The sequence below is a fragment of the Uloborus diversus genome, chromosome 3 (assembly GCF_026930045.1).
Source record: "Uloborus diversus isolate 005 chromosome 3, Udiv.v.3.1, whole genome shotgun sequence".
In the NCBI taxonomy this organism is placed as follows: Eukaryota; Metazoa; Arthropoda; class Arachnida; order Araneae; family Uloboridae; genus Uloborus; species Uloborus diversus.
The window spans coordinates 86,263,976-86,286,887 of record NC_072733.1 but is presented as its reverse complement, the minus strand read 5'-3'; the positions used below and the strand labels follow the sequence as shown (position 1 = coordinate 86,286,887).

The 22,912-nt window shown below is 33.9% G+C and overlaps 1 protein-coding gene across 1 annotated transcript in view; it reads right to left on the bottom strand.

The window, feature by feature from the left end:
- Positions 1–22,912, bottom strand: part of LOC129218833 (equilibrative nucleoside transporter 3-like) — a 104,932-nt gene that overhangs the window by 52,060 nt on the left and 29,960 nt on the right. Inside the window, exons 3-7 of the mRNA XM_054853155.1 lie at positions 8,986–9,067; positions 8,733–8,875; positions 7,664–7,761; positions 4,848–4,898; positions 2,689–2,774 (exon numbers count right to left, since the gene is read on the bottom strand). Coding sequence (XP_054709130.1) covers positions 2,689–2,774; positions 4,848–4,898; positions 7,664–7,761; positions 8,733–8,875; positions 8,986–9,067 — 460 coding nt within the window. The remainder of the gene's footprint in view (positions 1–2,688; positions 2,775–4,847; positions 4,899–7,663; positions 7,762–8,732; positions 8,876–8,985; positions 9,068–22,912) is intronic.

The following is a 22,912-nucleotide window of genomic DNA, read 5'->3' as shown; positions in this document are numbered from 1 at the left end:
GTGTTATTGGCTCGGATTCAAGTTGGAATTTGAAAAACTATTAACAAAGTTTCTCAACTAAACTTAGCACCAATACCCCCTCCCTATTTCCCGAAACGGAGGTAAACATTGTCAGAGTCAGAGCTCAACTTCTCAGAGCCTCACAATAAATGATAGGCTAGATCACGGATTTCTAACTTGCAGCCCCCAGGTTGCCTGCTCACCAGGTTTCTGTGAATCGCAAAGCCTTTTTGGAAAATATTTGCAGCATATTTTGTGTTCATACTCAGAAAAATAATTTTTTGAGTAAATCTACATCAATTCCCATTGCTGTTCATTAATAAATACCATATTTTAAGGACAGTAAGCACTTTCAAAACTCAGGGGTGTTTCATACGAAAAAGTTGAAACTACTCAATGAGAGAGCTAGAGGTAGATCTTGTTTTTGGTGATTGCAAACAGATCACCTCAGTTTTTCCATTGAACATTTCATATACTTTCCAGTGAACATTTCATATACTTTTGGCAAAGTTTCTCTTTTTACTTCAGTTTTTAATAATCATCATAGTGCCCCCCCCCCCCCGAAAAAAACAGTACTTTGGTTACTGCTATAGTTATAATGCAGCCCGCCACAAAATCTTTCTGATGTAGTTGCGACCCTTGAACACTAGGAACTTGGAAAACTCCTGCCTAGGTTATAAGCAGGGTGTTCCATTTTAATCTGCAAAGACCTTTATTTTCGCAACCGTTAGTCCTAGATGTACACTTCCAATTGAAAAATGTTCAAAATCAGTAGAAGAGAGTTAAGATATTGCAGAGTTAAGATATTGAAAGTTTGAAGTGAAAATAAAAATGAGTCAAAACATACAAAATTTAACTTTTTATACGGGCCCCAAGTCCCCCCAACTAATATTTAGAGAAAATCTCTATTGAAAAATATAACTGACACAAAAAACTAGACGTTTGTGCCACCAAAACTCAAGGTGATACTCTAGTTCTAAGTTTTAAGGGACCATACAGAAAATGAGATTTTAACTTATCGCCCTTCAGAATAATGACAGGTCAAAGTCAGAAAAACAAGGTATTTATACATGTATTTGTCATTCCTATACAAAAATGAATGCAAATGTTATGCTGTGATATGCAAAAACACACTACAAAACCTCGAACAATTTGAGAAACCACACTCTATGTAAACATATAATTTTAAAGACTTGTTAACCACTATATTTCCCCCTGAAAGGCGTTATTAAACGGCGATTGAAAAGTGGTGTAAGTCACAAAACGCTGCATTTCACATCGATGAATATTGATCATACTAATTTCAAACTTTTTGTGATGAAATTTTTCAATATAGATTATTTTCCTTAAAATAAGTTAGGGGACCTGGGGCCCGTATGAAATAATAAATTTTGTATTTTTTGACTTTTTATTTTCCCTTTAAACATTCAGTACCTTAACTCTGCATCTGATTTTGAAAATTTTTGCAATGGGAAATATAGATCTAGACTAAAGGTTGCAAAAATAAAGGTTTGGCAGGTTAAAACCTGTATAATATCTAAGCTCTATACTGATAATAATAAAACATGAAGAGAAAATGAAGGAAGAAATCCAGGATGAGCACTAGGGTGCGTGTGCATCTTATTTTAAAGGTGTTATTTTTTCACGAGGCACCCTCTCATGTTGTTTCTTTGGGTGTAAAAAAAATTCCCATACTTTTAAAATAAAATTGAATAATAAATAATTAGAGGTTGCTACCACTGCAGCAAAATTTGTAAAATCAGTTTTTTTTTTTTTTTAATTTTAGTATTTTGTATTATATTTATTTATGTCACTTGTTTGTCATTAATTTTAATTAGTGATAATTGAGATTATTATTGACTTTGTATTTTAGATTTTATTAAGTCAGGTTAATTACTTGAAGCTACAGTCAACACAACTTTTTTTCAGTTGCTAATGATATGGAAACATTTTAAATAACAATTCAAAATTTGAGCTTTGTTTAGTTTTGCCATTGTGAAAATTTCTGCAATTACAACTTCTTCAAAATCATTAGGGCAACATCATGTCAGTTATCATAATTACGAACAAGAGATCAAACGACCTCCTGTTTAAGTCATAGGGGACTTATCAGAAATTAAATATTTGACTTTGGTGGGGAGGGGGAGAAAGAAAAAAAAGCATTCTGTTTTCTTTATTAAATAAGAAAATTAATTTAAACAATTGTTCTTGCTTGACATTACTGTAGCTGGTGATACTTTCCTCAAGATCTCAATTCAAAGCGATAAATCATTTCCGACTAAACCAAAAACCAGCATGACAAGGCAAAATAGATAACTTTTTAATCTCTAATTTAAAAGGAAACAGAACTTATACAAAAAGAAGAAAATTTAGGAAAAAAAATTTTGAAGAACATACTAATATGATGGAACAAACTGGATTGAAGATTAGATGTCATGAAACAAAAGGATCCAACATTGCACATTTGTGTAATTAAACTTTATTGACAAAAAAAACTTTATATTTCTCTTTAAATTTATGTGTCACTTATTCTAATGTGTGCATATTTCAAAAATATCATTTTTTGAAATTGGGTGTATCATTTGTGCTCTCTCTGCATAGGAAAGATTAATAATGTGTGTTAAAACCTGCACAATTTTAGTACTTATACATATAACATTTATAAAATAAGAGCACATTATAACTCACTGAGCCAAGAACTATAGCCATAGAATACTTCATTGGAAGTTTTGCAGCAAGTCCATACAAACTATTCTGGTATATTCCATTAGCCACTGTAAAAAGATTCTATTTCAAACATAAAAAAATCTTTATTGTATATGTAATACATTTATATACATGAATTATGCTGAGAGAATCTTTAAGTAAAAAGAAAATTTGAAAGTTCGGCTATAAATTGCTCAGATTATCAGCTGCACACATTTCTTCTTTTATGCATAATTTCTTTTTCAGTTTATTTATAAAAGAAAAAAAAGGGGGCAGAATGAAGGAAGAGGTTAAAAACACTTATCAGGTCAACTCATTTGGCTTTAACTCATTTATCTATCATAGATTTCTATTTAGTTAATAGGACTAAATCACACACTATTTGCATTCCCCCATATTACAAAATTCACTCAGACTGAGAATCTGATAATTCTAATGGTATATATATATATATATATATATATATATATATATGTACGGTTGGCTCTATGTTTAACGACTTTCAAGGGACCACAAAAAATCGTCCTTAAATAGAATGCTTTTAACACTATAGTGGACCATCTGGGACCGTGAAAAGCAGTCTTTAAATAGAGAAAGTGGTTAAATAGAGCGTCGTTATACAGAGAGCCTACTGTATATATATTTAGAGAAAGAGAGTTTTTGTTTTTTTTTTTGAGGCATTGTTTTGAACGTTATAGATCTCTTTCATTAACACTGAGAAATATGTTGTATTTAAAAACACAACAAAATGACTGAACTCAAACCTTTTTTTTTCATAATTATAGAAACTTATTCAAAAAAATCAAAAAATAAATAAATAATGTTTGCTTTCAATATTTATTTGTTAGCTTATTTTGTAAACACTTAAATTGAGTGTGCAAATTTGTATACATTTGTTAACTTGATGTTTCTCTTAAGAATAAAGCATAAACCAAATGGATGATATTAAGAATTTGAAATTATATTAGTAGAGTAACATTTCTCCAAAAGTAACAACTTTGTAAAAGCTTTTGTTAGATTGGACAGGTTTGAAAAATCTTGCTTATGCAGGCATTTTTAGAGAAGGGGACAATAAATACCGATTGAATAGGGGTATCATATGTAGGGGAAGAATATGGGGTGGGGGATCAATAATTTCATCTGTGATGGACCCAAGTTTGATGTGCATGACCCCGCAATTTACCTCATATTTTCAAGACTCAACTGTATAAAAAATTATTGAATGTCAAGAAAAACTTCTTTTCTAGCAAAAATTATTTTGGCACTTTATTTTTAAACAAATGGTTAGATTTCATGAAAGAAAAAAGAAGCTCTAGAATTACTTCATTATTCTAGTAATGATAATATATTCATACAGTAATAATTTTTGTAATATTCCTCAAAACTGAGAATTTAGAGTAACATAGTAACAGACAGACACTTTAAATTATGACTGGGTAGAAAGTCAACCTATAAATGTCCCACATTTCGTACAAAGCGAGATTTTTTTAAATATCAAGTTAGTACGGAATGGCAAACATAAATATATGTCTTCAGAGTACATTATCAACTGGATATTCTACAATGATTTAAATATTGATATTAAAACATAGTTTTTAAAAAATACCATGCAAATGTTGAAAATAAACATGCAACAAAGTACTTATTTTTAAAGGAATTTAGTAGTAATGATGACAAATCAAAATTTTAAAATCATAAAATTTCCAGATTTTATGAATTTAATGCTTTTACTACAATTAAGAATACGTGTTTGGCCTTTTTGTAAAAGACAAATTGGCATTAGTTTTGCTTAAGCATCTATAGCTTTAGCATAATGTAACACGGGTTAATTTTAATAGCTTATAAATGTTAAACTTTTAGATTTATTAGTTTTTCAGTCTTTGCAACACCATGCTTTCTTTTAGTTTAGTCATGTTCGTTTCAATATTGCTATTCTACATTTTGATGTTATTATGTTTACTAAATTAAAAGATTTTTCCCTTGTTTATTTTGAATTTGTACTAAAGCTTTCAAAAGTCCAATAACACATATCAAGTTCCCATAAGGCAACTAAATACCATTACTTTAAAACACAACAAACGTTTTGGATAAAAAAAATTTAATTAAGATTAACGTGTCACAAAGAAAACTGCTTTACTCACTGTTAAGAATGACAACAGAAGCCATAGTTATGTAGAAAAAAGCACCAGCCCCTAAAAAATTAAGCATTTATAAGTCACATCACAAACACATCACTTGTAAAACAGCAGTTGTACAACAAGTAAAATTTCTATTCTGCTCTTGTAACTTCTTGAACTTGAAACCAAGAACAATCTCAAAAACAACATTTGAAAAAAATGTTTGCACAGCACTTTTTATATTGAAATACATTTTCAAGAAGCAGCTTCCGGTAATTTTGGAAAAAAAAAAAAGAAATCAACTTTTATTACTTTAAATTAATAACATTAATTACTTTGAAAATGAACCCACTAATTTTTAACTGAATAGATGGTTAGAAACACGCTGCACTTTACTTTTTAAGCCTATCTGTTTTTATGAATACAAAAATGATTTTTTCCCCACAAAAGTTTTCTACTTTTTTCTCGTGCTTGGTTTTCACTGTCCTAGTACGGCCTGGAGCAAGTGACACACTGCAACCCCCTCTCACCACCTAATCATTAAATTTCATAAGAAGATTCTTATCAAAATATCCAACATTATGAATAATTTTATGAGCAATTTATAAATTATTTCTCTCAAACACCTTTGAAGATATATTTCTTTATTTATATTCTAAACAGGCAGTCATGCAATATATAGGGTTTCTTTTTTCCTCTTACATATATATTTTTGAAAATTTATAACAATTATTCTTCTTTTAAAGCCCCCACCATAGCAGCAAATATATTTTTTAAAGTCAAAAAGCATTCAAAATCATAGAACTAAATTCTAGTTTTAAATGAATCGTATGAAAGCAGAAGAAAAGTTTCAGTGATATTTATTCACAGTTGCTTATAAAAAAAGATGCAACATTCATTATATGCTTCAAAATCACTCATTTATAAAGCACATTGAAGAGGATTGCATATTTCAAAACACAGAATTGCATGCATAGACCAAAACATGTCATCAAATGCGTGCACAAAGGGGGGGAGGGAGAAAGGACAATTGTTGGCCCAGGCCCCAGCCTGAAAGGGGCCCAATAATTTTAAAACTGGGCATGAAATATAGAGAAACAATATATGGAGGGGGCCACGGAAAAGTCATTTGTGACGGGCCCCAAAATTTCTGTGCACGCCCCTGCATTTCATTTGTGGCATCCAGATACTATTTTCTACCCTTCTAGTGATCATCCCACCACAAGAATAGCCACAACCCAAAAACTTAAATAAAGCTGAGATTATTTTCACACTGGTAGCTAAAATTAATTAACACACAGCAAGTGTCTGCAAACCAGATGCATCTCACCACATAAAGTGAAGGCAAAATCATGGCTGTTAAGCTTTCAGTTACTGCCCCAAGATAAGACTAGAGCCCTACAAACATAAATATTACTGCTGAAGGAGCCACAAGCATATATATTATGCAGCTCTCTTGCAGCATCCAAATACTTCAGTTTCATACTTTTCAGCAATCCTCAGCCTGATCAGTTGATTTCAGTATATGTAAATACCATTGTAAAGGGAATCTCAACTTTAATGAGAAGTTGACAACCTCTAATATTTCTATGCCATAAGAGATACTTGGAGTATGCTTGTTGTTTTAAATTAGCCTTGGTTTGAGAAGCATTTGATGTCTTAAAATCTATATTACACTTATTGAATAGCATCATAACTTCAAATCATGGTCAAAAAAGGGAATTAATTATTTTTTTTCTGAAGAAGTCAGCAATGCCAGTACTATAATACTGGTGACTTTTGACATCACAATAAAAGACAGAAAAGGATAAATATTGAAAAATGGTAAAAGCTCAAGATCTTTGGGGATAAAACAGATTATTTTGTGTTCAGTCCAGAAAATATGTAGAAACAAAGATAAAACTTTCATCAAACACAGTTCCTTTCAACTACAAAAGGTTGTTGGGTATAACAGTAGTCAAGCATGATATGAATAACTACTGGACTGAATTAAATTGAAACATTCCAAATTACAATTCAATGTTCAGTTCAAGTTCACTTGTTCCTTAAATAAGTGAACATAATAATTAAAGTAATATTATAAGTGAAAGTTGTTCAGTTATTATAAGGTATTGAGACAGCTGGATCAGGGGATTGCTCGGGCTTTGGTCTGGATTAAAAAACCAGATCTGTCAACAGAGTCCCATCCAACTGGTTAAACCACAAACAGTGGCAGGTACGAGGGACCTTGGAGTAAAAAGTGAAAACTTACTTAAAAATACTTATGAAAGTCCTACACCACCCGCTGCATTCACTAGGCATTGCCTCTTCCGACTAACACATGTTCCTGCCGATGAAACATGGCTTGGCTGAGCAACACTTTGGTTCTTATGAAGATGCGAAAAATTGGGTCGACTCTTGGATAGACTCAAAAGACGTGTCGGTTTTCCTATGTGGGATTCAAATGCTGCCAGAAAGACAGGGAAAAGTAGTGGCTAGCGATGGTCAATACTTTCAGTAACATGTTTTTAAATGGTCTTTTGAAATAAAGGATTAATTTTCACAAAAAAAAACCAGAACTTATTCAACTTCCCAATACATGTTTGATTGAGAAAATATTCATGTCTAAACGCACTTCTTTCAAAGGTCAATTACTTCACATCTGAAAGCAACAGTTTTATTGCATTTCTTGTCAACATAAAATGTTTTTTCAATTTATATTTCATGTATTAAAGAATTGACTACACACAATAAACAATTATTAAAACTAGAATGCACACAGGGTACACATTTAAAATTTGCATTTTACCACTTAAACTCATTTTTTAAATAAACTAAGATATATTTCCTTATATACTCACATGATGAAGAGTCTAGCATAGCTAGAACAACTGTTAGAATAAATATGACAATTTCAATAAGTATGCTTCCAATAATACGGAATGTCACACTTCCACCCCTAAAAATATTAGGAAAATAAAATTAGGGTTTCAGGTTTAAAATTCAAAAAAAATAATTAAAGTCCTATGATGCTAATACATAAATTATTGAACAAGTACTATAATGAGCCATATATAGAGCCATATTATAAAAAGTGAAAAGCATTCATTACATTCAACTAGTACACACATTTATAGAACAAAAAAGAGCAAGTAGGACATCTTAAATTACAATCCAAGGTCTGCCGTACCTACCACTACATGTGGTTTAACCGCCTGGATTGGCCCTGAAGCAAGCACAAAACAAGAGGGAGGGGGGGGGGGGGTCATCAGCTCAAAGTCTTCAAAAATAGCCAAAAGCAGTGTCTTTGGGACTTATATTTTGAATAATTCTCTCAAATCTATATTTATACCACAAAGGACTTATAACCCATTCCAAACTCGGAGGCCAGACTCTGTCCATGCCCTGAAGACAGCCTGTATTGTACTATCAAGACCAGGAGTCGAGAAACCCCTGGTCCAGACCCCTTAGAGTTATTGATTTGGGATGGGAACTTGGAAGACTTGGTGATCAGGACATATTTATATTTGTAAAACATGTCCGAATCACCATTAGTGAACACAGAGGATCTTTGACTCACTGGTATTTAAACCAAGGAACCCCCTTGCCTGCCTTGAAATTTACCTGCTATCAATACAGCAAATGCTTTAAAGGTGAAAAATGAATGATAAACCTCATGTGTGATAAATGAATTTAAAAATTATTTTAAAAATGCAGAGTTTCTTAATCGAGTATAACTGAATAGTTTGAATCACTAATTCTTGCAAAACTTAAATGCATAAAACTGAATTAAAGCCTAAATAGAAACTTAATTTGCTTTTAGAAAGTTTTCCTCACTGCTTTTTGACAAAAGAAAACCTTTAACAGAATTTAATACAAGAGTGAGGTATTTCTAAACTCTAAAACAAATAAAAGAAACAGAAATCTTACCCAAACTGCACAAAGATGTTCAGAGCATTGCAAATAACATTTGGTACTTGTGATGCAACACCCAGGTAAGATAAAAAATGCTCTCTGTACTCTTCCGTCGAACCATCTGTTTCATTTATTTTTAGCTTAAAATCTACAAAATACTGAAAATAAAATGAAAAACAAAAATCTAAACTGAGCATTGTGAAAAATACTTCAAAATAAAATAATAATAAATGTCAAAAAAATATTTAACAAGAATATTGTGACTTACACTCTTAGCTGTAATAAACATATTCCAAGGCATCAAGGTACCAACACCATGCAACATAAAAATCAGAAAAACAAGATTTAACCTAAATGAGGAGAGAAAAAAATAAAGATAAATTATCACAGCACAAAAATTTTGTAGCATACAAAATTAAAGACGTAACTAAAAGAATTAAAGCCTAAAAAGCCTTAGACTCAACATGTGCTAATTTAAAAAAAATGACAATCATAAAATAGTGAAAAGAGGGATAAGTTGATGAACATGAGTTTCAGTTTTTTTGTTTTAATTGGCTCAGGAAATGGATTAAAATTCTGAAATTTGAAAGGATATGCCTTTATGTTATCCCTTTACCCTTAATCGTTATTTCATATTATTTTCACTTTAGTTCATCATTTCAAGTATACTTCATTTCCAACAACTTACATTACACTAGACAAAACTTATGGCTACTAACTTTGCTTACATTAAATGACAGCAACTGAAAACATCTCAAACATAAAATATTTTTGAATACTAAAATTGTAATTTGTTGTACTAAGAATCAAGAAAAATAATCAACAATATTTTTTTCAAAGAACTTACCTTTGCATTGTGTATAATCTCAAAATGTGCAAACACTTTTAAAAACAATAAGTATTATCAGACTTTCATGTACCAAAATACTAAATTCTTCCTTCCATTAATGCACCTAACCCAAAAGACTAAAATACATCTTATTCCCACACCAACAACACTTCCACACAAAAGTGATGATGTGCTTGCAACACATGAATTGGCTCTGTTTATGATTCATTTAAATTCTTAACTATATTTGATTCACAACTAAAAACCACTTCTATTCAAATGATCCCATTAAAACACTTTCGAAGTTCAAAAAAATAATTTTCGAAGAGATGAACATAAACATTGAACAGCTAAATACATTAATGGAAAAATAAAGTTTTGATTTTCCACATTCGGTTTGAATCCACTAGTTCAAGCTGCCCACAGTGTCTGAGTAACTAAAAGTAAGGCCCACGGCCAACAATACTTTGCCCCCTCTCTATTCTGTCACTTCAAGTCAACGAATTATGACACTCTGTTAGGACACTTTTGAATTATGACACTGAGAACAAATACCTTCAGAAACAAAAAGTTTTTTCCTGATTCTATGTACTTTTTTTTGAATCAAAAACTGAAATTTAATAATGATCATAATATAATTCTTGTCACGGGGTGCGGGGGGTCAGCTGACCCTTTGACCCTTCCCCGTATGCGCCCTTGATCTGCTACAAGAAGAACTCCGCTCACTTCAGCGCAACAGACCAACGATAAGACGATAAGACCAACGATATTCTAAAATCTTAAAACAGACATCTTAAGCGTGATTACATTACATCATAGACTAATAATAAGAGTAGACCGAGCTATGGCAACCCTTTTGCTGCTCATAAACCAAACCATGTGACTGGTGGATATCCTAGCAACAGCGGGCGTTAATCGTAGCAGACGATCAACGCCAGCGCGAAATAAAATAAATAGAATTGATGGAACTCGGAAGAATGATCTTTTATGGAGTCCGATTTGTAAATTTGTTATTCTAAGTTGTAAATATTTTGTTAATATAGCGAGTTTTTCGTTTAGATAGTATTGTGCATTTTCTTTAGTCAATTTCAATAACTTTCTAAGCAATAAAAGATGCAAGCGACCAAGAAGAATCAGCAAACGGTAAGATTTTTACCTACAGTTTCAATTTAAGATACCGATTAGTACATTTTTGCGTTAACGCAAAACGTTTACGCCATTTCGTTCACGCCAACTCTGACAGCTCCAAATGAAATAAAAGTTACCGAAAACTGATCAAAAACTATTACTAATGTCAAAATAATGCATAACTAAAAGAAAAACAGTTCAATCTCTGCACCTGGAAGTTTTTTTTAATGAAAACCCATTGTCTTAAAATACATGTCGGGTGCCAAACTATAGATAAAGCTGCCATCTAGCAACCATGCTGCCAAAGTCTTTGCCAAGCCCTTCCACTAGTCACATGATACATCTATGAACCAATTTTCTTTATCAGCAAGAATGAGAAAGCTCAGTCTACTCTTATTATTAGTCTATGCATTACATTACGAAATTCCGATCTCTTGCCTAAACGGTTACAGTTACACGGTCCGATCACCACACCGGTCCGACCACACCTATAGTGTCTAGAAAGAGTAGTGTGCCGTTCGACGGACGGAAAGTGAGGTCAGATCTGCGGATAAAGCAGATGGCGCTGCGCCCAGGGAGCACGCTATGTTTCTCAATCAAACTCGTTTTAAATGGGCGATTACATGCTAATTTCGCTGCTTAAAAGCCCCGTTTTTTGGATCGAACTTATTTCAACTAAAAAGATAGATTCTCGAACAAGTTCTATTCTCAACTCCAACGAACTATAGAGGGCGCTGCAGCCACTGTCTAATGGCAGACGAGAAAGGTAAAACAAATGCCGAAATTTAGACTATGTTAGAACTATGTAGTTTGTCAGTAATAATGTGTGGTTTTGTATTTTACTTGATTTCGTCAGATATTTCATTAGAGCAATTGGCGCGACATTTCATCGTTCCTGGAAAGAAAAAAGGAAACTAGATAGTAAAATTTGTCAAAAGAAGATTCTTGAAGAACTGCGTGTCTCTTATTTCCTTATTAAAACTGCTTCTGGATTATTTCAGCGAATTAAAATATCATTTGCTAAAATATGCAGTCTGAATTTGAAAATTCGATATAAAAATAGAGAAGTAAGTATATTTAGAATTTATTTTACAATTTAAAAAAAAAAGAAAAAGAAAAGTTTAGAAGTTGTTTTTAAAGGATTTGGTCTCATTATGAAGGTTGCGTTTTGGGAGGGGGGTGTTTGCTAAAATTGCAGGGGGATGAGCATGACTTTTGGGGGTGGGTACCTCTTGCTAAAGTTTCTGCACTCTACTCGGTGAATAAATATTGCAGTAATTTATTCAAATAATAATAACTAAAGCATGAGCGCCGTTGGGGGAAGAGGAAGTGTGGGAAGGGCACATGATGTATGTAGACTACACTAGCGAAAATTTCAAAAGAAGGCATTCTGAAAGAATTTCAGTCAGGAAATTTAATTAGGGCAACCATTTGGGGGGGGAGGGGGTGGCTCTGTAAAATTGTACGAGAGGATGCTATCGCCCTTGTTGCGAGCTTTCCTAACTAAAGTTTTTTGCATAGAACAGCCAGCGGTCATTTTGTTAATTAAATGTTTCAGCATTTTTTTCCTAATAATTATAGCTAACGTAAGGGTGCCAACCCCGAAAGAAGATATTCCAAAATTATTTTAGTCCCATTATTGGGAAAAAGCAGTACTGTGGGAGATGCCGAGTACAATGGGGGGGGGGGGGGGGTTGCGCCATCACTCTTGGGAAACAGCCATAGAGCAACTATCAGCATATTTGTTTCTGTTATGTAGAAAATCATTCCGCCATCTCGGTAAGTAAGCATTTCAGCAATTTAATTCTAACTATTTTGCTAAAGCGGGGGGGGGGGGGATTGGCTCTGTTTATGCCATTCAAATTTTCAAAAAGAGAGCTTTAAAAAAATTAAAGTCTCATTTTTGGGGGATAACATTTCTGAGGGGAGGGGTGCTTCGTAAAATTTGGGGATGGGTCGCGCGTTTGCTCTGGGGAGGGGGGGGGGGGAACCCACAGCGTAACCATCTGCAATTTTCAAAATCTATCCTCGGAGAGTAAGTATTCCAGTAATTAATTTTAATAACTGCAGCTACTAAAACAGGGATGCCAAGGTGGGGGGGGGGGGGGGGAGAGGTGCAGATGCAACCATGAAAACTTTTAGAGGTGTTTAAAAACTCTTTACGTGTCATTGGGGAATTTAATTTTTTGGGGTGCGGTGGGGCTTCGTAAAATTTGGGGGGGAGGGCTTTGTCGTTCTTGGGGTCTGGGCACACCAAAGCTTAATCTACATTATTTAGATCTGCAATAAGAAAAACTATCGGTCTTCTCGATAAACCAGCGATTCGAGCAATTTACCCTTAGCTGCGCAGGGGTGCCCAGTAGTTATGGATCGAAAAAAACGAAATTTGGAATACCTGCTAAAAGCTGTGCATGTGTAAGTACAAAACACATGTAAAATATTATCAAGTTTGAACAACTCTTTGAGGGTCCTACCAAGGCTTGAATTTCTCCAAAAATAGAAAAAAAGGTCTATTTTCCAAAATTTTTATGAAAATACTAGTGTTTAAAATTCTTGTTGTAATACGGTTAAAATGCTTCCTTTGAACACTCTTTTCATGTATCTTCCCAATTATTTAGTCTTTGCACCATTAAGTTCAACATAAGCCGTTAAGTTTCGCGAAATTAACCAAAAACTGACTTTTTAAAGCTTTTTTGCACATTGCAATATTTCTTCTTTTAAAGTCCAGTTTTCTTTTTTACAACGCGTGTACAGAATGCAGTTTTAAACGGAAGTGAATTTAAACTTTATTACATTAACAGCCCAGAATCCAATAAAAAGAAATGGCTGCATTTTGAGTTCCATTCTACCTTTTCCATCTGCCGAGCCACATGCATTAAGTATAAATGTATTATTCATTTTACATTAGAAGTAAACTATCAAAATGATTTAGTTGTATTAACTAAAAAAACATAGAGAAAAGTGCATTGGTTACAAAGAATGTATTTACTCACACACAGCCGCTCTGACATATAAACATCAATATTTCACAAAATGAGGGACTTAAAAAGTATCAGTTAGCTAAAGCCACATAAAATTGTCAATTCGTCACATCCATTCATGAAACCTCTGAAATCATTTTTTGATTCAAACGATGACATGATATTTCGAGGTTTGATTTTTGCTCATATGAAGTCATCTTTTGCCGATTGACTAATCACAAACAAAGAAGCTTCTGTCACCATATTAGCACAGCGTTCCACCACCTGCGTGTGACAGGAGAACTAAACGAACGCAAAATCGGCGTTGGTATTTTAAATCTATTGTTAAATATTTTAATTAGATATGCCAGCTAAAATAGGAGAGGGGTGGCAGTTATTGCACATTCTTGCCGGTTGATAACATCATAGTCTGATGCATTAAAGTTAATCTTTAAAATATAGAATTCTCTTATTTCTTCACGAACAGAAGCCACTTGTCTGGCCTTCAAAATCTTCGCAAACCCAGTTCTCTGATGTACTTTCGTTCATCAGTGATCACTGTTAAGAGAATTTTTTCCGGGTGGCAAAAATAGGCATTTCGTTGAATGACAGGATCAATAATATTTTCAGATTTTCAATTGTGTAACTAGATGCTGTAATAACACTGATGAGGAACAGCAAAGTTATGTTTCAATTCCAGAAAAAGAAAAATTGGCAATGGCTACACTCCCGCCAACAGACTCATCAACATCTTTTGGTGTTGATGTCACTTCAAAAGTGGAACAAATGAGGCTTTCTCTGCCAACGCTATCAACAGTGTACTACCAGTACAGCATTTCTGACAGATGTGCGATGTGCTGCAGCAACTGCTTCAGAAACATTACAGGGTTTTGGTACTGTGTCAAATAATTATCGCTCTAAAGTCGTTGATAGGAATAAAATTCTAAGACAGTGACAGAAGTGTCACAGGTGCCACAGACGAAGTAAGTGCTTCTCTTCAAAATCTGCAAACTAGAAGTGAAAGGGTTTGAAAAGTACATTTTTCGATAGCCGAAAAGACAAAACTATGACAAAAAGAAATGGTTGAAAACAGATACCATAGAAGAACCATAAGCGAGGAATCCATGGTTGAAAAATCCAATTCTCTTTATTTGGGTCATGTGACACCAACTTCTGGAACGGGAAAACATGTCGCGACAGCAATGTGATTTTTGAACTGAAAATTTGTTTAAGCCTTAACCTTAAGGATCTTTTAGCTTTTGGCTGTGATGGCATCGCCACGAATACCAGAAAAAAGAACAGTGCAATTACGGCCATAAAGAATAAAATGGGACATCCTGTCCCAAGATTAATCTGCGAACTGCATGCGAGCAGCCTTTGCGTCACCTGTTCACATTACTTGATGGTGAAACTGCTGGTTCATGTGAATTTTCGCAGGACCAATAGGTTAATTGCTAGACAGGTGCGACAATTTACTACTGGTCCAGTTTGAAGCAATTACGCTCCTTGTCGTAGGTGCTGGGCACCCAGACAGCACAGATCTTCCAATATTCGTTGTTATATCGTTGAACTGGTGCAAAACTCGTGACATATCACAAACGGATATCGACGCGATGTAGATTTCCTCACGTAGTTGGGCTTTTCCAAATATGGTTGACAAAAGTACGAAATTGGCACAGGTTTCAAAATAAATCCAAAATATGTTTGAAAGTTTACATTTATAGTATATAGCGTATCTCTAATTTTTGTAATCATTTTGACGAGTTTTTACGTGTCTGAAAACTGTTTAATCTGCGCATGCGCAACAATTTCAGTTTAGAAAAATGGCTATTTACTGACTGTAGTATGTTTCCACGTTGTCAGTTGTCGGCTTGTGTATTGTTGCGATCGTGAGTGTGTAAATGAATTAGCGATTTCTTGTATTAACGTGAAGTAAGTAATTGCCTGCTTTTAAAGTTTTTTTTAATTATGTTTTCTAAATTCAAGAAATAATGTTCTGATCGTCAAGAACGACGTAGAGATAGCTTTGAATTAAAAATTCTCATATTATTATTATTATTATTATTATTTTGTTTGTTTGTTCAGATTATTGCTGGAATAAAATTTGTGAATTGTGCATACAAAAGAAATGGTTTATTGTCTACTTAAATATGAACACAAAATAGGTTATCAATGATTCATAGATTACTGCCATGTTTCTTATGGAAGTCTTAAATCTTTAAAATTACTTTTTTAAAACGCTAAAAATAGTTAACATCAGACATTTTTTCTTAAATTATTTAAATAAAATATACATATTTATTTATGTTTGAAATTAATTTAAAAATTATTTCATTTTTCTTGTCTTTCTTAATTATTTTATTGAGTTATATTCCAAATTTGAATTTTATTTATACGATTTTTTAAAAAATCTTAAGTATATTACTGTTTTAAAAAGTTTGAGGGTAAAAAAGTTTTTAAGACTTTCAAAAAGTGTGCAAACAGTCTATAAATTATTGGTAATTAATTTACCAAGATGCAATTTATGTAGATATTTCGTGACACAAACACATGAGAAAATCGTTGATAAATCCTCTGAAACAGGTTGTTAGTTCATCTAATATTAGTAGATAATTCCATTTAACCTCTAAAATCCGTTGAAAACTCCTCCAGAGTACAATATAACCAAAATAGAAATATCGTTGATATTTTGTAAGCATCCAAAAAACGTTGATAATTGCTCCCAAAAATGTTGAATGTCATATCATATTTACAGCGATTTCACGTAAAATCGCTGTGCTGGGCGGACATTTTGCTGTTTTATCAACCAGTTCTCTACGAATTTAGGAGGATTTCGGTACATGTGATCACGTTGATGTTACATTACTTCTACGATTTTGGGACGATTTGTGCTGTTTGGGCAGTTAATGTAATGAAGTATAATTTCATTTCCATTTAAAACTGCATTCTGCACAGTCATTGCAAAAAGGAAAAAAAAAAGGACTTTAAAAGAAAAAATATTGCAATGTGCAAAAAAGCTTGAAAAAAGTCAGTTTTTCGAAATTTCACGAAATTTTACGAACTTGTGTGCGAACCTAATACTGCAAAGAATGTAAATAATTTTGAAGTTACATGAAAAGCGTGTTAAAAGGAAACATTTTAATGGTATTAGAACAAAAATTTCGAACCTTATTATTTTCATAAAAATTTTGGAAAATTGACCTTTTTTCCTATTTTTGGAGAAATTCAAGCCTTGGTAGGACCCTCAAGGAGTTGTTCAAACTTGATAATATTTTACATGTGTATTGTTCTTACATATGCACAGCTTTTGGTTGGCATTCCAAATCAAGACTAGAAATTTCATTTTTTTCGATTCACCCTAGTGCCCGGGGGGAGGGGGTTATAGCGCAGATTGCACCATTGAAATTTTTAGAAGAAATCAAATTCCATTTCTCAAGTTTCTAATCATGTTCGGGAACTTAGAAAAGTGATACGTTTTCCTTGCCGGATCCGTAACCACTTTTGCACGCTGGTATAAAACAAGATGTAGCTTTTTTTTTATTATTTCCTTTTACAAACGAGTTGATGTGTGCATCACATGACTTCCTTTTACTCCAATTTTAATGTCATTTTCCCATTATTGGCAATTTTAATGAGATTCAATACACTGTTAAAAAAAACTGAAAATTCAGGTAGTTTTCTGACTGATTTTAACAGAATATTTCCGTAATGCTTCAAAATGTATCTTTTCCTTACAAAAACGTAAACATCCCGACGAAAACGGAATTTTTCCATTTCTAGGGTTGCCGCTGTGCTGTACTTTGCTCCGATTAGTCTTCAAGTCATGATAAACATCACTTATCGATAGTGCTTATTTATCGCACTGTTACATTTTGCTAATTAAAAGCATATTTAGAAAAACAACTCAGATGCTGTAGACAAAATAGATAGCTTGCTATTTCATGTCTGGAGAGTGATATACTCATATGTCGAAATTGTTTATACGCCTTTGAGCTTTGTAGGTTTGGAAAAATGTTCGCGCCATTTTTAGACTGGCAGATGTGTTTTGATCGCTCTGGTGATTTGACGTGGGTTTTACTGAGTCAGAATATTTTTGTGGTTATAATATTTTGCTCAATACTTTGAACAATTCTATTCGTTAGTCATATTCTGTGCTCTAGCAGTGAGAATAGTTTAAGGATCTCGTGTTATCAATTTAAAATAAAGCCTATTGGATTAGCTGTATCCAGATGCATTTAGCACCGCTGGTCATATGTAAGTGTTGTTGAATATCTTTGTTCATGTTAATATACAAATGTATTTTCCTTGTTAATATGCATTTGATAGAATTCCGATGATAGTTTATTTAGAATTTATACAACTATTATAGAGTTATTTTTTATTGCTCTTACGCATTCTTGAAAGTCATTAATCGTTGGTGTGCGAGCGAGATAGGAAAAATCACTCATTTTTTTTTTCGGGGGGGGGGGAGGGGGGGATTCGCTTCACAGTTTGGAATACTGAAAGTAACTATTTTAAATCTCTAAATAAAGGTGTATTGTTGATCTTTGATATGTACAATGAAAGTTTTGGCAACAATAAGTACTTAATTTAATTTATTAAGATCTTATCCAACAACTTATTTGAGATTATTGCAAGTTTCTTGGAAAAACAGTTCGGGTAAAACGAACTGATGGATATTGATATATGCTTAAGTAATAATGATTATGTACTAAAAATCTATGTTGCGATTCCAATGAGTGAAAAATTTGGATATCATTGGGGGGGGGGGGGGGGGTTGATGTAGCATCTGAACCAAAAATGCTTCACGTGCATGTCAACGATTCTGTTTTTAAACTCAATAGATATGCGGTACTCTCTATCAGGTATATTATTATATGATAACGTCAACCTGTTTTTAATAGCATTTTATTTGACATATTCTGCAAATAAAAATGTCATATTTTTCATGTATGTTTTTCCATGCCACCCCAGACAATGTACGACGAAGGGAATATCGAACAGTATCAGCAGGGATAATTGGTGTCCTATTCAAATCCATCATTTTTTCTGCTAGTACTATTTGATTAATTTGACTCATCTGAAGTTGATATAAAAAGTTTTGGTCAGCAAATGGATGCTTGATATGTTAGGTAAGTTCTCTCTCCAGATGTTAATTTAAAAAATCTTCGAGTAACAAATGCAAATAAAAAAAAGTAATAATTTTAGAACAGTTAACTATATCTGTATTATATATATATATCATTTTAAAGAACTAAATTTTTAATGAAACGAAAAGTCAATACTTGACATAACTTTTTAAATATTTTTTGAAAATAAAATCTTTTTACTTAAATACGGGAAAGTGAGAAATGGAAAAAATATCGCAATGAAAAAGTAAGGAACGTAAATTCTGTTAAAACACAGAAAGATCGTAAATGAACGGAAAAATAAGAAATGGAATTTTCGTTCAGTCACGAGAAATTTATAAACGGAAAACTACAACTACGGAGAAATAAGAAATGAAACTTCCGTTAAATCACGGAAAGTCATTGAACGTAAACGTAATATTTACGGCAACTTTGCTGCCGGTACTTTCTCCGTTATTTTCAGGAAATTTTTTTAACAGTGTAGTTTACTCTCTAAATATCACCACCAGTGGCCAAATTGAAACCAGATTTTAAAAAAAAAAAAAAAAAAAAAATCGGCAAATTCGTCGATAAGTTGGCGACAAAACTTGGCGACCAAAAGACTGCCGATACATCGCCAAGTGTCCGCCAAATTATAACACCACTTGAGTATACATCGAAATTAACAATTATTCCCCCAAAAAGGGACAAAAGACCCCTTTAGAAACACCCGAATGCAACCAAAAGGGGAGGTGCACAACTAGACCCCACTAGGAGTCTACGTACCAAATTTCAGTTTTCTAGGACATACCGTTCCTGAGTTATGCGACATACATACGCACGTTGAGTTTTTTTCGACTCCCCATGGATAAGTGCTTAAGAACGTATAGACACGCGAAATATCCATTTTAACGATTCCCGAGTTAATTACGACGAGTTTTCTCATGACGTCTGTATGTATGTCGCATAACTCAAGAACGGTATGTCCTAGAAAGTTGAAATTTGGTGCGTAGATTCCTAGTAGGGTCTAGTTGTGCACCTCCCCTTTTGGTTGCATTCGGGTATTTCTAAAAAGGTCTTTTTCCCCTTTTGGGGGGAAATCATTGTTAATTTCGATGCAAACTCAAGTGGTGTTACAATTTGGCGGACACTTGGCGATATATAGGCAGTCTTTTGATCGCTAACTTGGCGACGAATTTGGCGATTTTATTTTTTTTTTTTATTTTTTTAATTTTTTTTTTAAATCTGGTTTTAATTTGGCCACTTTTGGTGAAAGATAAAGAGTAAACTATTGAATCACATTAAAATTGCCAATAATGGGAAAATGACATTAAATTGGAGTAAAAGGAAGTCATGTGATGCACACATCTGCTCGTTTCTCTTAATAATCGACTTTGATGCATCCATTAAAATATTTTAAAACGCTCAATTTTTTTATAAAATGCGGAAAAACAACATAAACGCATAACCGAATTATAAACAAATCCCGCATCAACTAGTGTTAACTCCGTCAAAAGTAGCGTGCTCCCGAACTGCACTGCCCTCTAGCGGATTGCCGAAAGTTCGTCTTCAAGAATCGCGGGGAAAACAGCGGCGGTCGGCACACTACACTTTCTAGGCACTATATACATAACAATTCTGATTGAAATTTAAGAGCGATCGATGACGTTGTTCTATTTTGATGTTTTTAGGGAGTTGTTCTTCTAATAAGGATCTGATGAGGAGTTATGTTGTTCAGAAACTGTTGAACATATTCTATATAGTACCTAAAAAGAGTAGCGTGCGTATGTATTCCCAGGCTTCTTTTGACGGAATTTACAATAGTAGATGTAGGACTTAGTTATAATTCAGTTACGCGTTGCTTAATGTTGTTTTACTGCATTTCGGGAAACATTTGTCAAAGATCTTTAAAAGATTTTAATGAACACATCAAAGTCAGACCATTAGGAGGGAAAAGCTACATCTTGCTAAAACCAGGGTTCAAAACTGGTTACGGATCGGGCAACGAAAAAGTTTCGCTTTTTTAGTTTCCGAAGATGAGGAAAACTTCAGAAAAGGAATTCTTTGATTCCATCTAAAAATTCCAATATGGTGTGGTTCGTGCTTCCCCCCCCCCCCTCCTCGGCACCCCTCCGCAGCTTATTTGAATTAACTGTTGGAATCGGTGTGGCTTATCGAGATGACCGATAGCTTTTCTTTTATTGCAGATCTTAAAATGCAGATTTAGACAGTAGCGTATGTAGAATTCAGAGCGCCAGCCCCCCCCCCCCCCCCGCAAGATTCATAAGTGCACCCCCTCCCCACATAAGATTTTTTTTTAACATTGTGTTATTTTTTCAGAACGTTCATCCTCATACCTCTTGCGCCCACCTTCCGCACCGCGGTGGTTGGGAGGGGCTATGTACGCCACTGAATTCACCTACGAGTTTCCTCTCCCTCTAAGAACGACAACGCTCTCCCCCCCCCCCTCCCAAAAAAAAATCTCCAAGAGAAATGATTTTTAAACGCCTCTAAAATTTGATGATGTAGTCTGCACCCTGAAGACGCCCCCTTCCAGTTCGACATCCCTGCTTAAGCTCTTGCTGTGATTATTAGAATTAATTGCTGGAATACTTTACCGAGATGACCGATAGATTTTGAAAATTGCAGATGTTTTAGCTATGGGTGCTCCCCCCCCCCCCCCAAGAGCGATAGCACAACCCTGTTTCATCCCCAAATTTTAAGGAGCACCCTTTCCCCACTAAAACTGCTATCCTTCAATAATGTGACTTATATCCTTTTAAAGCACCCTTAGTAAAATTTTAAACGGCATAAACAGTGCCATGAACCCTCTGCTTTAGTAATAATAATTTGCTTAAACTAGAGATGGCCGACTGGTTAGAAACTAATATTCACATAGTCAATCTACGGATGCTTCCCAAGAGTGATGGCTCAATCCCCCCCCCCGAATTTTACGGGGGGGGGGTCTCCCCCCTCCCTTTCCCCCCTCCAGAAGTACCATCTCTCGATAATGGGACTAAAATCCTTTTAAAAACATTTCTGCAAATTTCAATGGTGTAGTCTCCGTTATGAGCCCTAAAGGGTCGGTTGCCTTGTGCTTTAGATATTATTATTAGAATAAATTACTGAAATATTTTATAAATAAAATGACTAATGGATGTTCTATGCAAAAACCTTAGCAAGGGATGCTCGTCCCAAGAGCAATGGCACTTCCCTCACAATCCCTCCGAAAATGTGCCCCCAAAAATTGAGACTAAAATCCTTTTAAAATACCGTCCCTTAAAAATCTTGATGGTGTAGTCTCCATCATTAACCCCCCCCCCCCTCCTTACCTCCCATTTCCTCTTCACGCTACGGCACCCCTGCAGCTATTATTATTTGCATAAATTGCGGTAATATTTATTTACAGAGTGGAATGCAGAAACTTTAGCTAGAGGTACCCACCACCAAGAGTCCACCTGAAATTTTATAACGCACCCTCCATAACGCAACCCTCTTAATAATACAAAAATCTTTTTTAAACAACTTCTCTAAACTATTCTTATCTTTTTTCATCATAAAATAAATTCAACATTTACCAACTTTTCTGTTTCCCAATTTGAAAATTTAGACTGCATATTGTAGCACATGATACTTTAATTAGCTGAAATCATTCAGAAGCAGTTTTAATGAGGAAAAAAGAAACGCACAGTTATTCAAAAATCCGCTTTTGATAAATGTTACTATACAGTTTTTATTTTATTTTTTTGAAAGTATTATCTCTAACAAACTATTTCTAGAGTTTCAATAAATTACATTCAAAAGAAAAATCGCTTTAAAAAGCTTATAGCATACTATTTTCATTAAAGAGAAGTCATGTCTCTTTGGCTTCAAAAAATAAATGAACAGTTGTGTAACAAATAGAACATTTCCAGAACTTATATTTTACGTTGAAAGTTGTGATTTAAATATTAAAAAAATCTTAGAATTAGATAAAATCTTGTGTAGCGCAAAGAGAACTAAATATTTTTTTAAAATGTACACTGGTGTGCAAAAATTAAGGACGAAGTCGAAAAATTAGCATATCAGCTGAACGAAGAGGCAGAGCGGACAGAAAGGCCAATCAGGAGATTAAGTAAGGTGATGTACGGTAGCACATGCGCAGATATGCAGGCAGACGTAATGCGGGAG